Below are 17,998 nucleotides of genomic sequence, written 5' to 3'. Positions count from 1 at the left end.
GGGGACAGATATATTTATCCCCAGTCGAAAGACACAACCGGCTGTCACCTTATTATATCCTAGCCAAAAGACATGCATCGCCTAGTTAGAAACTATTAAGTCAGATAATATGGCATAAAATCTCTGGGGAAGTACAATCCAGTATGAGGCAAAACACACCAAAAGCCAACAACAACAAGAAACAAGAGTGGGGCATCGAGATTTATGAATTGCTGTAGGTCTGTGACCTCCCTGACAACTATGTTAATTTTTTCTTGTCGGTATGCACTTAAGTGAGGAAAATGGAGGAGGAATGTCCGTTGCGTGGCAACAAGTAGTTTTGGGCTCCTAAAGACTAAAGAACACCCTACCTTCCTAGTCTATTGTGCAGTACATAAAACTTCAACTCAGGTAAGAAGACTGAGCAAATAGCTCGGGCATCTGCTAGTGCATTGATATTTAACCTTCTTTTATTCTTACAGACATTGAAATGGGCATTGTGGCACCTGCCTGTAATCCTGGCATTTGGGAGGTGGAGGATGGAGGGTTTGGAATTCAAAAACCTAGGCTACAGGAGTTTGAGGTCAGCCTGATCTACATAGCTAAAGGCAGGATAAAAACCAAGGGAGGGGGGTGAAATAGTTACTAAAAGATTGGATGCTCACTGGACCCTCCAGGCACGTGCCCCTAACCTGCAGCAGCCACCAATCCCACGCCTTCCGACCCGGAAATACTTCCGGGCCCCGCCTCCAAAGAGGAGGAGTCCGTTAAGCTCCAGGAGGGTCGCGGAGTTTCCGAGCATCAACACGGAAGTAACATCCAGCCGGAAGTACTTGGGCCAGCCTTGGTAGGGGTGGGGGTGGGGAATCGCAGGCCGACTGCGAGCAGGATGGCGGCTCAAATTCCAATCGTGGCTGCCACTCCTACCCCCGCCATAGCTAGGAACAGCAAGAAGAGGCCAGCTAGCCCTTCCCACAACGGCAGCGGAGGGGGTTATGGCGCTAGTAAGAAGAAAAAGCTATCTGCTTCTGGCTTTGGTCAGGTACACAGTCCGCACCGTCCGGGGAAGAGAGCGCATGCGCCGGCCCGAGAGGCGCCGAGAACGCTTGCGCGGGGCGGGGCGGAGGCTGAAGCGCGTGCGCTGCGCCAGAGCAGGGAGGGGCCTGGGCGGGGCAATGATGAGGTTCAGAGCTGGCTGAGGGACATCCTAATTTGTGCTCATATTTAGTATTTTTGAGTCATAGGTTGAACCTGTGGTTTTAGTTAAAAGGTCACCTGCGTCATTAGGAATGGTGGGAGGTTATAATCGATTTTAGGAGAAGGGACGCCCAGTTCTGTCTGGACTTGTTTTCTGTATCGTTCTGCATTGGAGATTCGCGCGTCACCCGTAGCGCATCTCGCAGGCACCCGGCGGGAGTCCGAGGGTTCGCCCCAGTTGTACCTCGTGGAGGAATAAAAAAATGATTGATACCAGTGGGTTCCTTCATTCTTCTTATATGTGTTAAATCTGGAGTTTAAGAGGTTGAGGTCAAGCTGGGCGATGATCGCCCTTAATCCTAGTACTTGAGAGTCAGAGGCAGCCAGATCTCTACAAGTTCAAGCCCATTCTGGTGTACAGAGAGAGTTCCAGACATTAAGGCTACACAGAGAAACCCTGTCTGGTTTTTTGTTTTTTTTTTTAATTGAGGTTGAGGTCAATGACGAAAGTGCTGAGCACAGCGTGTTGGCACACTGACCACTTACAACTGGCGGAAACCAGGAGTGGTTGGATTCTCGCTTTTTTTTTTTTTAAAGACATGGTTTCTCTGTGTAACAGAGCTCTGGCTGTCCCGGATTCACTTTGTAGACCAGGCTAGCCTCGAGCTCACAGAGATACGGCTGCCTGTGCCTCCCTGAGTGCTGGGATTACAGGCTGCGCCACCACCGGCGGGGTCCTTGCATTTTATAAAGATAGTTCTGTCCCTCGGCTTGTGTGGCACGTTTTCCCAGCGACTCTGTTGGTAACTGAAGCTCCTACTCCTTCTTAGCATTTTATCGGGTTAATATGTTTGCAAGGAAACTGGATAGTCTTCAGATAAGACAGCATTCCCGAGAGGCCCCGAGAATTGTCCTTGTGCCTCAGCCTCGCAATTCTGTCACTCTGCTCTTCCCTCCCTGCCAGAAGTAACCAGTCTTCTGCCATCTCTTACCCCAATCAGCTTTTTAAAAAAATGTAATATAGCCGGGCGTGGTGGTGCACACCTTTAATCCCAGCACTCGGGAGGCAGAGGCAGGCAGAGTGCTGTGAGTTCGAGACCAGCTTGGTCTACAGAGTTAAGTCCAAGACAGCCAAGGCTACACAGAGAAACTCTGTCTCGAGAAACCAAAAATAAATAAGTAAATAAATGTAATATGGAATCATACAGAATATATTCTTGTCTCCAAGCTAATAATTCACACAAATAACTGATATAATTGCCTCTCATAAAACAGTGATTTTTGCTTCTAAAAAAAAGTAAGGTAGGCTGGTCTTGAACTCATAATCCTAGCTCAGCCCTCCCTAGAACTCACCATGCTAATTTCTTCTGTATGTGCTTTTTTGTTTTGTGTTTTGAAACAGGGTTTCTCTGTAGTCCTGGTATAGATAGACTTCAACCTCAGAGTTTCCATTTGCCTACTTCTGCCTCCCAAGTGCTGGAATTAAAGGCATGTGCCACACACTTGGCTTGGTCTTTGTTTTGTTTGTTTGTTTGTTTTAAAATTTATTTATTACATATGAGTGCTCTGCCTGCATGTACCCTGCATGCCATAACAGGGCATTGGATCCCAGTATAGATGGTTGTGAGCCACCATGTGGTTGCTGGGACTTGAACTCAGGACCTCTGAAAGAGCAGACAGTGCTCTTAACTGTGGAGCCATCTCACTAGCCTGGGTGCTATGAGTAATAAAAAGAAAATGAGATGATGAGATAATAAGATGCCAGGCAACAGATATTGTATTATATGAGGTTTATTAAGTGAGCATGGGGAGGGGATGGAAAGGGGGAGGGGTACCCCAGAGAGAGAGACAGAGAGAAAGTAAAAGCATAGAGCAGGTAGAGGGGGGTGAGAGAGGTAAGAGAGAGAAAGCTCGTGGGGGTAGGGGGGTTGGGGGGGCCAGCCATGTGAAGGTTTGTCCTTTTATATAGCCATGGGCAGGGCCATACCCCCATGGCAGGTAAGCAATGACGTCACAGGTGGGCGGACTGAAGCAGAATCCTAACACTGGATCTTTGGTTTTTGAAACAGGATTTCACTATGTTTCTCAAGCTGGATTAGGACTCATATGTATCTTAAGTTGGCCTCAAATTTCTTCTGATGCTCCTGTTTGAGGCTCTTGGATGCTGAGATTACAGGCGTGCACTCTCATGCCCAGCTCCCTTTTATGCTCTTTGTTTTTATTTTCCAACCTCTGATCATTTATTTGTTCCCCCACCCCCACCCCCAGATGGGGTTTCTCTGTGTAACCTTGGCTGTCCTGGGCTTGCTTTGTAGACCAGGCTGGCCTTGAACTCACAGAGATCCGCCTGCCTCTGTTTCCCAAGTGCCCAACTTTATTTATTCTTCTTAAAGACTTATTTTTGACTGGACTCAGAAGCAGAAGCTCTCGGCAAGGACAGCCTATGTCCCTTGGCAAACTGTTCCTGGTGATTTTTTTTTTTTTTTTTTTTTTACTTCCTTTGTTCTCTTGCCCAAAACTTTAGTGTATTCTGCAGCCTCCTCCTTGTGTTCCTAGTGTGCTGTTCCTTCAGAGCTCTGCGTTTATGTCGCAGGACACCTGAAGTGACAAGATGCTGACTCTTGGGTGCTTCGGTCCTCGGTTCCTTACCCTCTTTGTTCAAGGGCTTTCTGACAACATACTGGTGGACATCGTCTTCTTTAGAGAGATTAAAGAGTTCTCGGATTCTGCTGCTCTCTTAGGTCCCAGCTCACAAGGCACAGCAGTGTCTGTCAGTCAAGGAATATCTTTCTCTCCTTTTCTCTCTCTCTCTTTTTTTTTTTTTCCAATAACCAAGTTGAGAACTCTCACATTGACATCCATAATACAACCATGAACAGTCTTGCGCTTCCTCTCTCCAGTTTTCCCTGGTCTATAACAAGAATGCCCCTTACTCAACAGCAGGTGCCCTCGGCCATGGATCAAAACGCTTTGCTTCATGGGAAAACCTTGCTTATCATTCCCACCAGTGACCCGGACCACATAACACTTCCACTCTTCACCCCGAGCAGCAGCAGCTACTTGTGTGGCCGTGTGCTTCTCACAGGTGCTTGTGTTCCTCGTCCACTTCATTGAGTTTCTGACAGCTGGATGCAGGGAAGGAGCTTCATCTTGACACAGCTGACCGCCTAGGAGGCACCAGGAAAAAGAGCCCTCGGATGCTCTTGACTGGTGTTGTCTCCAGCTGCATGGACTGTATTCTCCTGCAGTCTGTCCATAATGTGACCTCATGTTCACGTATGCCTGGAGCAGGCAGTGTAGTCACTACATTAAGATGGCCTTTTGTTTCTCTTTAGATATTTTTTTGTTTGTTTTTGCTTTTTGTTTTTATTTTTGATAGAAATTCAACAGTGTAGCCCTGGCTAGACCTGGGACTTATGGTATATAGACCAGGCTAGCCTCGAACTCATAGAGATCTACCTGCCTCTGCCTCCCAGTGCTGAGATTAAGGACTTGTTTCACTATTCCCTGCTTTTTGTGGGCACCTTTTTAAGACAGAGTCATGCTATGTAGTCCAGGCTGGCTGAAATTCACTATGTACCCCAGCTGGGCTTCCTAGTCCAGAGTACTATTATATGTTGCGTGTTTGATTTTTTTCATTTTGTTTTTGTTTTTCGAGACAGGGTTTCTCCATGTGTAGCCTTGGCTGTCCAGGACTTGCTTTGTAGAACTAGGCCGGGCTCGAACTCATAGAAATCCACCTGTCTCTGCCTCCCTGAGTGCTGGGACTACAGGCTGTGTGCCACTGTGCCCGGCTCCTGTGTTTGATTCTTAAGTATTAACAAAACCTGACATCCTCTTTCTTTTAAAAACACCACAGAGGGAAGACAAGGTTCTCCTGTGGTCTGAATCCCAGTCATGAGGGCTGCTGTTGGCAGAAGCCATTTGTTTGAATTCTACAGTTCAGCTGAAGTAGGTGGGGCCCCTGGGCCTTGCTGACTCCGGTGTGTTAGAGCAAGGCCATTTCTCAACCCTGGAACTTAGACCATCTCCTTTAGAAATGCAAAGAGCGCGTAGGCCTTAGCTCTAGGCATTACTTCCTCAGCGCTCCATCGGGCCCTGTGTCTCAGGGCTGGATATTCCATCTCATAAAGTCGTAGTGCTAATGGCGCTTTCTCGGTGTGGAAAGACTAGGTCATCTTGTATCTTACTTTATTGCAGCAGACTTGATTTTCCCTCTGACTAAAGGCCTTCCTGGCACCCTGACTCAGACCAGAGTCTCATGGAGCCCGTGAATGCGGGGAACAGAGGAACAAGGGTGGAGTAGCATGAGAGAGGGGTTGAAGAGGAGAGGCCAGCTAAAACCAGTATGACGTCTCTGGGGTTTGTCTGGCTAGAGATGGCAGAGAAGCCTCCACCGTCGGAGAAGCAGTAGCTTTTCTGTGATACAAAGTCAGTGCTCCACTCCTGGGCCAATTCCCGTACCTCATTCCCTTCTGGACGCTTCCCTAGGCTGCTGCCTGGAGCAGCAAGCATCTGTCTGGCCACCATCACTCCCCCCCCCCCCCCCCAGAAGCACTTGGTTTGAGGGCGGGGCCTCTCCCTGGTAGAACATCCTGACTCTCTAGTCCACACTTTTTCACTGGGGCCTCTAGAGACCCTCCGCCTGCCCACCCTCAGTGAATTGCTTTGCGCCTGGAGGATGGAGCTCTGGAGCTGGCCACACTCTCTCCGCAGTACTCTTGCCACAGCTGTAGTCCTGGTTTCTTTTCCTTTTTGCATCTCTTGGCTTCCTTAGCAGTCCACCTTGTTTGTGACAGATGATCTCTTTCGTTCTACCACTGGCTGGTCTCCTGAGAGCCTCCAGGTACCTTCTAATCAGCTTCTTCTCTGCTTTTGTCCTGGGTCAGAGCCTCTTAAAATAGAGATGTGAGGGCCAGTGAGATGGCTCAGTGAGGAGAGTTGGTAGTGCACACAACCACAAGTAAATAAAGAAATACAAGCTAGGTTTCAGTGTGAGGTTTTGAGCTTTTTGTTGTTTGGGGTTTTGTTTGTTTGTTTGTTTTCATGTGTTTTTTGTTTGGTTTGGTTTTTGTTTTGTTGGTTATTTTAGAGACAGGATTTCTTTGTGTAGCCTTGGATGTCCTAGACTCACAGTGATCTGTCTACCTCTGCCTCCCTGAGGGCTGGGATTACAGGTGTGCAGCACCTGACTTAGTGTGAGTTTTTTAAGGCTTAAGGTTTGCATAATGCTGGGAAGACCGGAGCAGTGGAGGATGATGGGATAGCTGTCTCCCCTGAGGTGTGTTCTGAGTAGAGGAGCCCAGACTCTTCTGTGCAGAGATCCCAGAGAACTGCTGTGACAGTGAATGGCCCTGTCTGCCCATTTCTGTTCCTGCCACAGATCCCACAGAGAGGGCACACACACATGCATGCACACACCTTATAAAAAAATATATATACACTTTCTCAGGAGCACAATCACTTCACTCCTAGCTAAATGCCCAACAGAAGTGAAAACATGACAATTGTTCTAGTTTGATTTCTTTTTGGTGGCAGGATGTGTGTGTGTGTGTATGTGTGTGTGTATGTGTGTGTGTGTGTGTGTGTGTGTGTGTGTGTGTGTTGTTTGAGACAGGGTCTCCCTATATAGCTTACATATCAGACTTTTTATGTAGACCAGGCCAGCCTCAAACTCACAGAGATTTTTGCCTGTGTCTCCCAAGTGCTGAGATTAAAGGCATGCATTAACTGTGTCTGGAAGAGTTTGATTTCTGTTTCTGTGATAAATGCCATGACAAAAGTATCTCAGGGTAGGAAGGACTTATTTCAGCTTCCACTTCCAGGTCACAGTCCATCGCTGAGAGAAGGAAGACAGGAACTTCACGCAGGAACCGTGGAGGACGGCTGTTTACTCGCCACCTTTCCCTCTGGCTTGCTCTGCTAGCTTTTTCTGTAGCCCAGGCCTGCCTGCTTAGGGACGGTGCTACCCACAGTAGAATAGTCTCATGTCAGTCATCCATCAACACAGTTCCTTGTAGACAAGGCCACAGTCACTCTGATCAAGACAGTTCATCATTGTCATTCTTTCATTCCCAGGTGGCTTGTGGTCAAGTTGACAGTAAACACTAACCAACAGCTTTATTTATTTACATTTATAGGGCTGCAAGTGGATGTGTGTGTACACATGTATGGCAGCTCTATTTATAATTGAACATTGAAGATAAACCAAGTGTTCAACAGGGAAATGGACACCTAGGTTTGAACACACCCATGTAGTGAATTCCACTCTGCTGAGAAATAGGAAAGTGGATGAAACAAACCACTGAGTCATGTGAAGGCATCAACGCTCCATGCTGACCAGAGCGGGCCAGGTGCAAGCCACACAGTGCCAGGTTTCACTTGTAGGAAGTTCTGGGAGAGGTGAAAGTGATGTAGGAGAATCAGAACCTGGTTGCCCTTGGGGCAAGAGAGTGCTCTGGAATGTTGGAGTGAGCTGTGCCTTGGAAAGGATTTGATTGTACCAGTGTCAGCACTGAGAAACTCACAGGGCCTATACCTGACATGTATGCGTTTGCGCTATGAAGACAGTGCCTCTGTTCCTAGAATGCTCTCTTTGGAATTGATTTCCAAGTCAGACGGCATTTCTTAGTCTTCTTTTCTCTTGGGGTTTTTAGCATAAAGGCTTGGTGTAAGCTGACTGGGCGCTGCATTCCGGCTGCAGCCAGCTAACCCACATCCCTCCAGCTTCCTCCTCTCTCTCAAAACTTCCATGTCCCGTAGTCCCCAAACTAGCTCCAGCCTGGGCTTTCTGACCAAGTTCGACCCTTAAGGTCCAGACTCTTAAGGCTACCTCCTGGAGCCCTGGGCACTTGCATACCTGTCTTCTTAAAAGTAAAAGTGGGGAACCCACCTGGCTTCAAAGAATTTTTTTTTTCTGTCTTTTAAGGGTGTCAGCATTGAAGCCATGAGTGAGAATAAAATGGCATCCTCTGAGTTTAGCTCGGGGCCTCTGGAAAAAGCTGCCAAACCGCTGCCATTTAAGGATCCCAACTTTGTGGTAAGCTCGTAAGATGCTATACAAATACAGCTGTGAGCAACTGCACCTCAGCTTCCAATCTAGCTGTGCCTGGGATGGCTCTGGAGTCCCCTCCTCCCTCAGTCCCATGGGCTGTTGATGGGGGATTAGTGGGGGGAGGAGAGGAGACTGGACAAGAAATATATGGGAAAGAACAGGAAAGGCCATTTGTGCTGTCCCTGTGTGCCAGGCCTTTTCAGAATCCCCAGAGGACAGAGCTTCGAGGGTGCATCTGTTCCAGGATTGCTCCCTGTGCTGTTTGTTTATTTTTCGAGACAAGGTTCTCTGTGTAGTCTTGGCGATCTCTGGACTTACTTGCTTTGTAGACCAGGCTGGCCTCGAACTCACAGCAATCCGCCTGCCTCTGCCTCCCGAGTGCTGGGATTAAAGGCGTGCGCCACCATGCCTGGCTTCCCCTGTGTTTTTTATTGGCCTTAAATAATTTTAAAGGAAACTTGAAATAGATAACTAAAGGGGGAGTCCTCTTCAATAATCCTTACCTTTCATTCATGAGGGCTATATTAAGTAATCAGCTACAGTGGCCCAAAGCTTAACTTTAAAATTTTTTTATTAATGAGTTTTGGCAATCCGTTGTAACCAGGGTCTACAAATATGTTAGTAGTCTTTTCCATTTCATGTTTTTAATCTTTATAGCACAAAAAGAAATTTCCAGAAGGCTTGCCATACCATGATTGAAGCTTATTTGGGTTTTCCAGGACCACTAGTGACACACCCTCAGAGGGCTTTAGAGATGTAGGCTCCAGATTAAATCCAACTTTGTGCTAAACTTATTTTAAAAATGAGGTCATTAAGTGAATTCAACTAGGTTAAACCCAGTGAAAAATTTATTTTCTTGTGTGCATGCCGAAAAAAAATAGCCATTTATTTCTGTTCCACCACCAGCAAAGTTGTGGGTTTGGGTAGCCCTCAAGCTGTGTTTTGTGTTTTTTGTTTGTTTGCTTGCTTGCTTGCTTGTTTTGTTTTTTGAGAAAGGATCTCCAGGAGCCTAGGCTGGCCTCGAACTCATCCTGTAACTGAGACTGGCCTTGAACCCCTGATTCTCCTGCCTCCACCTCCTGAGTGCTGGGAGTGCTAGGAACATTCACCACGAACAGCTAAACACTGTTTTGTGTTAAGCAAAGATTAAAGAGTATGGTGAGAAAGTTTTAAAGATCTCAGCAGCGCAGACAGTCGCTGATGGGCTGAGCGGTGCCTGGCAGGTCTAGCAGGGCATGGTGGGTATTGGGGTTCTTCAGGCATACCCCCCACTGACTCCTCTCTCTTAACCCCCTTTAATTCAGCACTCAGGCCATGGTGGCGCAGTAGCTGGCAAGAAGAATAGAACCTGGAAGAACCTCAAACAGATCCTCGCTGCTGAAAGGGCGTTGCCATGGCAACTGAATGATCCTAACTGTGAGCTGTCTAGAGCTTTCCCTGTGTTTGTAATGCAGACAGGAACTCCTCACAACAAGCCTACGTTATTTGCTCGTGTTTGTGTTATTGCAGGGAAAATGTTCTTCGCCTGAGAACCATACAGTGGCACCCATCCAGGGATATTATGCATGTATTCCCTTTTCACTGAGTCTGTGTTGGGTCTGTTTGTGTTGCCACGGGGGTGTGGTTTTTAGTGTCCTTATTTAAAATTCCAGTCTGGAGAAGTAGGTGCCACTGTGATAATGTCCATGTTTCTTATTAGGCTTCTCATTTAAAAATCTACTCCTTAAATTTGTTTTCACAAACAACATAGCCCACCTGTAATGTGAGGTTGGGAGTCTCAGCAAGCAGTCACAATGGTTACACTCTGACTCGCTGAGTAAATACCTCCTACTGTGGTGTGTCCTGCCCTGGGCCAAACCCGTTAGCTGTTCTGCTCAGTGACATTGGAAACTTCAGGTTCCAACACCTCTCCACCTCTCCTGTCTTGCTGTGCATCTTTCATGGGGATGACTCAGATGGTGACAAGTTAGTCATCTGGGTGTGGACCGCTTGAGTCTGGGTGTGCGGATCCAGTTAGTGGCTGGGTGGCCTTTCATCACTGTCAGTCCATCTTAGCTGGAGAGTGTGAACTGGCCTTCGGGCAGATGTACCCAGCAGTTCCACTGGGGCGGTTTGCCTCTGGTGGCAGGGCAGGTCCCGAGCTGAGGCCTGCAGTTAGCCTGTGACATACCGTGCTATTTTTGAGCCGACTCCCATTTTTCTGTGCTTACTCCTCAGAGACTCTGTAAGCGTGTAATCATAAAGGAAAATGTCAGGACTGTTGTCATATGTTAGCTTAGAGTCCAGGAGGGGGAGCTGGGATATTTTGAAGGTTACTTGGTCATCTTTCTCTTTCTTTTCTTCTTTTCAGACTTTAGTATTGATGCTCCACCATCCTTTAAGCCAGCTAAGAAATATTCTGATGTTTCAGGCCTCCTTGTGAGTATAATTACATCTGTCTATATTAACACTGAATATAAGGTTTCACAGCTATGTCTCTCTAAATTGATGATCCTGCCTAGAGTTCATGCTGTGACCTGAGTGTCTCTGTGGGTAGCCTGGAGGGGCCGTCACTCCAGAAAGCAAGACACAGAATTTTCACTTCTTTTTTTCTCTGACTGGTAACTGTATGAGACAACATGAATGGAACATCCACTTCTGCTTTTCCTCTTAAGGTTTTAAGATACTCCTCCTGCGCGATTGGTGGGAGTTAGAAGGCTGCTGCATGGCTCAGTTGGTAGAGCACCTGCCTCCTGCCCAGCACTGGAGAGCAGATCCTTAAATCAGAATAAGCACAGACTTTTAGGTCTTTGCCCAAGTGAAGCAGAATTGCTAACCAACACGTGTAAAGGGCTGGAGCCCTCTGTGTATGTGGTACTGTGTGGCTCTGGTCCTCCATGCTCCCCTGCTCACTGTGACCCCTTTCTGCCTCTGGAGCAGAGAGAGAGAGGTGTGTGATGGCAGCGAGTGCTGCTACTCAGGGGCAGAGAGCCTGCTTCCACTCAGGTGCAGAACCTGTAGAGAAACTCCAGCTCAGCTTCATTTTCCCTCATCTCTAGTGAATTTGAAATATGGCTTTTCCTGCTAATTATAGAAACAATGAAGCATGCTGTTTCCAAAATCCACCTGTGATTCATTTAAGGGCCTGGCAGTTAATGAGGATTAACCACTCCTCCGTGTGTCACAAACTGGCCACATTAGTTCTACACATCATGCCAGGAGAATTGCTGTTTCTGTTATCACTTAATCCACTCCCTCAGCTCCTGGGCCTTTTCCTTGTTCTGGGGTACGCTTCTGTCGAATTCGTATAGCTCCATGCTTGGGTTAAAGGGTTTGTTCTCCTAACGGCTCATTTGCTGTGGCGTGGGCCTCCATATGGTGGTGCTGAGCCAATATGAGATGGGCCCGATGAATTGATGTTTCTTAAAAATGGGTCACATATGGGTCAGACCCCATAGGAATGAGAGAGCTGTCATGAGAAGAGCCTGTTTTTCCTCTTTCTTTGCATGCACAGGTGCCTTTCCTGTGTTTTGTCTGTTCTTTTCACACCATGTTGAAATACAGCCAACTGGGCCTCACCAGGGTGTCAGCATTGAGAGAGAACTAAGCCTCATTGCTTTTTAAAAAAAAAACAAATACATGCACACACAAACACACAGACACACACAGTTCATATGTGTAGTGTTTAGCCTGCATGTGTGTGTGTGTGTGTGTGTGTGTGTGTGTGTGCACCATGTATGTGCCTGGTACCCTCTGAGGATACCCTGAGGCAGGGAATCCAGCAGGTGCTCCTAACCATTGAGCCATCTCTCATCACCACAAGACTCATTAGTTTATAGAGCATCCACGTGTTTTTTGAGTAGCACCGCAGAATGAACTAGAACACCATTCTAGCTTTCTTTTTCTGCAAACTTTGCACGGCATATCTGCCATACATTTAAATTTTTTCTTTTATTTTTTTGCTTTAGTCTGTATCTTTGTATCTAGAGTGAGTTTCCTTTAGAGAGGGTCTTGCTTTGTACCCACCTGACAGTCTGGCTCCAGATGATAGCTTTATGTGGCTCACATTTCAGCGGCCATTATGTGGGTGAATTTAATCTACCTCCTCATCAGCTGTTTTCTTTGTTCCGTCCGTGTGCCTTTATCCCTTGTTTTGGTCTTCTGTCGGTTTAATTGGGTGCTTGTAAACAGTCTGGAACAGTTTTAGGTTACAGTAAAACTGAGAGGCTAGTCTAGAGTAGTTCTCACAGATGCCAGGTTAGCTCCTTCTATTGATGACTCAGTGTATTTGTTCTGATTAGTGAACCAGTAGCGATGGCTTTGTTACCACGGTTTCTCTCATTTGTCTTAGTGAACAGGAAGTGTCCTGTCCTGACTACGATAACATACCATATTTAATTGTCATAACTCTTTGACCACCCTGGGCTACAGCAGTTTCTCAAATTTTCTTTGTTTTTGGCAACTTTGTCACTGGTTTTTATTGTGTTATTTTGGGATGAGTAGTCTCGATGTGACTTTTCTTGCTAGTCTTGAACTCTTGAGCTCACACGATCCCCCTGCCTCAGCGTCACATGTGTTATCATTAAAGACACAGCCACTATAGCTGCTAGTCCAGTACCTTTTAGGATGCCCTACTGTGGAGCTGGGTCACGAGTTTTCCTCATGAGGGTACTTGGCTCACTGGACATTTACATTTTTATTTATGCCTTTTGTGTGTGTGTGTGGTTTTTTTTTTCTTTGTTTGTTTTTTGTTTTTTTGAGACAGGGTTTCTCTGTGTAACAGCCTGGCCATCCTGGACTCGCTTTGTAGACCAGGCTGGCCTCGAACTCACAATGATCCACCTGCCTCTGCCTCCCAAGTGCTGGGATTAAAGGTGTGCGCCACCACGCCCGGCTTATGCCTCCTTTATCTAAATGAGCTAAATGGTTGTCTTCAGAGTCCTTAAGCTCATCTTATCTCAGTGTGAGGTTATTTTCCGTACTCACTGCTTGTCGGGAACGTGATGCTCCTGTGTAGCTGATAACTCTACAGCTCATTCTTCTGTTCCTTGTTGCCGTGTTTCCTTGGAAGATAACACAAAGCAGACTATTATTAGCTCCTGCTTTAGTTATCTTTTAGAGAAACACACTTTTTAAGGAATTTTTTGCATATTCTATTTCCAGCTTTTCTTCACAGGGCTTGTATATGTGCATCTAGCAGGCTGGCCACAGCCCTTTACTAGAATGATTTCCTGGGTTGCATCTCTGACTACTGTTCCCTCAGCTGTTGGTCTTTTGCTGCCTCTTGTCTATGGCGCTGTGTGCTTCGCTCGGTTCATTGGTTGTCTGAGGCAGGAAAGCTGATGTGGCTGGCCCTAGTTACTGTTTGTCCTGACATGGGAATCTCGCCCTGTGCTGTTCTGAGTAGCTGGAAGTCATGGGTTATGAGCAGACGTGGAAGCTAGCCCCTTGGTGTGTCCACTTTCTCCTCAACCATGACTAGTAGTTGGTACAACGGTTCTCACCTGTGAAGAGGTATAGGGCCATTTTGAAGAGCATTACTTCAGGCCTCTGTGGAATCAGCAGATTCCTTGCCCTGCCACCTATGCATGAGTTACCAAAGCTGCATGTAAGGTCTTCAGAACGTACGAAGAGCTCTGCTACCCAACCACTGACAGTCCTTTAAAAGAAGGGGGTGAGGGGCTGGAGAGATGGCTCAGAGGTAAAGAGCACTGACTGCTTTTCCAGAGGTCCTGAGTTCAATTCCCAACAACCACATGGTGGCTCACAACCATCTATAATGAGATCTGATGCCCTCTTCTGGCCTGCAGATGTACATGCAGGCACAACACTGTATACATAGTAAATAAAACTTTAAAAAGGGAGGGGGGTGGGCATGGTGGCGCACACCTTTAATCCCAGCACTTGGGAAGCAAAGGCAGGTGGATCTCTGAGTTCAAGGACAGCCTGGTCTACAAAGTGAGTCCAGGACAGCCAAGGCTACACAGAGAAACCCTGTCTTGAAATACCAGAAGGAGGAGGGGGAGAGGAAGAGCTAGGCAGTGGCAAAAGAGATTGGATGACCAAGCAGGTTTTCAACCTCACTGGTAGCTCAAAGACCATCAGCTGGAAGGACCGAGGTGTTTGGTTGTGTATTTCAGCCTGGATGTAAAGAAATTGTGTCTTCATACCCAGCTGTTTAGGGGTAGGAAGGACATTGGGGCAGCTCCCTTGAGTGTCAGTGTGGCACTTTCTTCTTAAAACCAGAACAAAACCCTCTGACCTGGCAATATGCCTTTTATGCAGCTCCCAGGAGAAAGAGGCTATGCATGGAACTTAGGCAGAAATGTTTCTGAGAAACTATTAGCAAAATTTTGGAGTCCCATGAAACTCTGTCACTGAGATGTGTCGTGGTATTCTGTGAGCATCCATGTGTAACAACATGGGTGGAGTTCCACGAACATTCCTGACTAGAAGATGTAGACTGTATGCTGTGCTCACATATAGACACACACCATACCACTGGATAAGTTCTCTGCTTGCTTTGTTCAGAAGGGCTTCCATTTTAAAAGTCAAGAAGGATCCCCACCTAACACTGGCTTTCTCAGGGGACGCAAAAGACTTTGAGGTCAGAGGTGTTGGTAAAGGGCACTCTGCTATGCGATGCTTCAGTTTTGTTTTTTGTTAACTGTATAGATCGTGTGGCTTGGGCACAGGGGGAAGGCATGACTGTGTGTGACATCTGCATGGTCAGTGTTGTGTGTGGCCCTAGAGGATATGGGGGACTGTGAACACTGCCTGTCATCGTAAAGTTGGGGGCACCAGGGTAAAGCTGCTTGCTGAGTCCCCATGGGCAGCAGCCGGTTTTTTCCTCCAGTCTCAAGGGACAGAGTCCAGAGAATGGTGGGATAGCCCTTTCTCATCTGGTTCAGGGATATTGTTTGGCCTGTTCCTTTCTATTCAGTGTGCTGCATGTTGGCTCCTGGGTCCGCTCTGTTCCAGCTTTTGTTGGTGACCACTTTGTATTACAAAATCTTTTTTTCCTAATTGTTTACCCAGCAGCCTTCCTGGCGCTGAGATGTGAACTAGCTCAGCACTGTTTGGTGATAGGAGTGAGGCTGGCACATACGGAGCCGCACTGGGGCTGGTTCATAGCCTCATATATGGAGCCAGATAATCCAAGCCCAGTTGATGTGCCTGCACCCTGCTGAGGACCCTAGGGCGGCTTTCCCTGCCAGACAGCCAACCTAGCTGCTGCACAGCCACAGGTTCTCCAAAACAGCTTTGTCCCTGTTTTTTGAATCAAGCTGTCATCAAAGAAAACGGCGTCTATCTCACAGTGGTCCTTCCCATCCCTGCTGCTGTCCTTGAGCCTTGGGAGGGGTGAGACGTGCTCTGCCGAGGGCTGACCACTCAGCAGTACCTTAGTCTGAGCACTTTGACCAGTCGTGATTCTGCAGAGGTGGGAGTTAGAAGGCAGGGAGTTTTGGAGCTGCAGCTTGAAGCCCCCAAGATAGCAGGAAGAAGTGACCCAGGATGTGATGAGGCTGTTTCTTCTTCCTCCAGCCTGTCCCTTGGAGTGTTTCTCAAGTCTGGAGAGATGAATGAGTCTTTGCCAGAGTGAGCCACTTAGGGTTCTTGGTGACAGCAAAACATAATGAGGACGAATTTTACTTTGAGTAAAGTAGAAAAAGATTAAAGTTTGTATCTCCACCAACAACTTTCTGTCCTTCCCTCTTTCTGTTTCTCACCCAGGCCAACTACACAGATCCTCAGAGCAAGCTGCGGTTCAGCAGCATTGAAGAGTTTTCCTACATTCGAAGGCTGCCGTCTGACGTGGTCACAGGCTACCTGGCCCTACGGAAGGCCACGAGCATTGTTCCCTGAGAAGTGGAGATGGAGTGGGAGTGACCTCAGATCACATTGCACTTGTGACCTTGTTTCATAGAAACAAGCATTTCTGCTGTCACCTGAAAATGTCAGCTCTGTGCCTTGGAAAGAACGTCTGGCTTTACTGTGAGGATTTTTCTGGGTTTGTGTGTGTATGTGTGTGTGTCTTTTGGGTTGTTGTTGTTGTTTTCCATTCAAGTTTGACTTTCCTAGTTGAATTAATCGTACTTCAGTTGTTGCCTCAAGTAAAAATTGTTTGATAAGTAAATACAGTAAAATTATGCATTTAAATTAACTCAAGCAAGTCCCTGATTTTGCTTGCAAGTTGTGCACTCTTACTCAACATTTTCAAAGGATGTGCAGTGAAGACACACAGGCCTGGATTGTTCCGGAGCTCAAGGCTGCTGGCCTTTCCTTGGATCAGAAGCTTCTGTATGGTTTCCACTATGCTGTCAGGGAGTTTTGAAATGTTGAATGCCTTTACCTAGCACAACATGCCTGCCTGCTGGTGATTTCTTTGTCTCAGGCACATGGTGAATTGAAGCAGTAGCCTCCAGGAGGATAAATTCAGCTCTTAAAAGGAAATGTAGCTGGCTAGGGTCAAAGAAAACAGATTTTGGAGGCTCGGCAGTTAAGATCACTTGTTACTTTTGTAGGGGTCCCAGGTTTGGTTCTTAGCGCTCGCGTGGTGATGCACAACTATGTCTAATTCCAGTTTCAGGGCATCTAGTCCCTCTTCTGCCATCACTGTGAGTGCACATACACACATGCAAGCAAACTCTCATACATATGAAAAGAATAGGAATCTTTATGAAACACTGGATTGTCTTCTTAAGACCATACTGACATCCAGGCTGCTCTGACGTGAGTCCTTCTAATCCCTGCTGTGTCTCATCACTATAAGAGAGGAGCCACAAGGTGTACCTTAGAGTGTCCACAATGTTAGAGATACACCTGGCCTACCTGGGGTGAGGAAGACCGTGCCGCTATTGTTACTTTTCTTGCACTGACTGAATGTCTGACAAGAAATGTATGTTCACTGCTCTGGGGAAGGCATGAAGCAGAAGCACGAGTCAGCTGATCACTCTGCAGCTATAGTCAGGAAGCAGAGCACCCACAAGAAGGAAGGCTGGACTACATAACACCTCAAGGCCTGCCTTCAGTGAGCCACTTCCTCCAGAGAGCCTCTACCACGTGGCCTGACTCAGCTACCTTCCAAAACTGCCACCCACCACTGGTGTCTCCCTAGTTAAAGCGTGTGTCCACCCTGACTTCCCACCAGGTACCACTGTTTTCTGAACCCATATCTCCTCGGAAGAGGTCATAGGATTTGACCCATAATCAAAAAGGACAGGTGCTCTATGGAGAGGTCACAGGTGTTGTCTTCTTACATAAGACAATACCATTTCCAATACATCTTCTCATCTGAGAGAATGTGCGAGCCTTATTTGGATCCTGGTTCAAACAAAAAGCTTAAAATCCTTCCGCGACATTATAAATTTGATAGATTTTGATGTGTGAAGGAATTTGGGAATTCTAAACGCCTGCTTTTAGTCAGAATGCTGGTGTCAGAGTGCTGAATGAAAGACTTCATGTTTTGGAGGCAAAGGTTGAAATATTTATGCACAGAGGGATATGGTATCTGGGATTTGTTTTAGGATGGTGTGGGAGGGAGGAAATGGATGGAAGTAGTGTGGAAACAAAACTGGCCACGAGTCAGCTGTTGTGTGCTAAGTACACAGAAACTCATTAGGCCGTTCTGCTCCGCGCGCATGTGAAGCCCTCCGCGATAAACCTAACAATGACATAGTGTTTTTATTACTAACAGCTGAGTAGAGAAATCACTCGATTTCTGAAGCTTCTCACACAAAGTGCTGGTAAGGAAGAAAGAGGCACAAGGCAGGGAAACTAAACTGCCCT

At 46.9% G+C, this 17,998-nt stretch overlaps 1 protein-coding gene across 1 annotated transcript; it reads left to right on the top strand.

Annotated features, from left to right (window-relative positions):
- Positions 1-811: 811 nt before the first annotated feature.
- Positions 812-16,232, top strand: Ino80c (INO80 complex subunit C). The gene is made up of 5 exons (XM_051163097.1): positions 812-1,021; positions 8,105-8,215; positions 9,535-9,646; positions 10,581-10,648; positions 15,944-16,232. The coding sequence occupies exons 1-5, from the start codon at positions 869-871 to the stop codon at positions 16,073-16,075; spliced, it is 576 nt and encodes a 191-aa protein (XP_051019054.1). The 5' UTR covers positions 812-868; the 3' UTR covers positions 16,076-16,232.
- Positions 16,233-17,998: the final 1,766 nt, after the last annotated feature.

Source organism: Acomys russatus, chromosome 20, assembly GCF_903995435.1.
Source record: "Acomys russatus chromosome 20, mAcoRus1.1, whole genome shotgun sequence".
NCBI lineage: Eukaryota > Metazoa > Chordata > Mammalia > Rodentia > Muridae > Acomys > Acomys russatus.
This window is presented reverse-complemented; position numbering and strand designations above follow the sequence as displayed.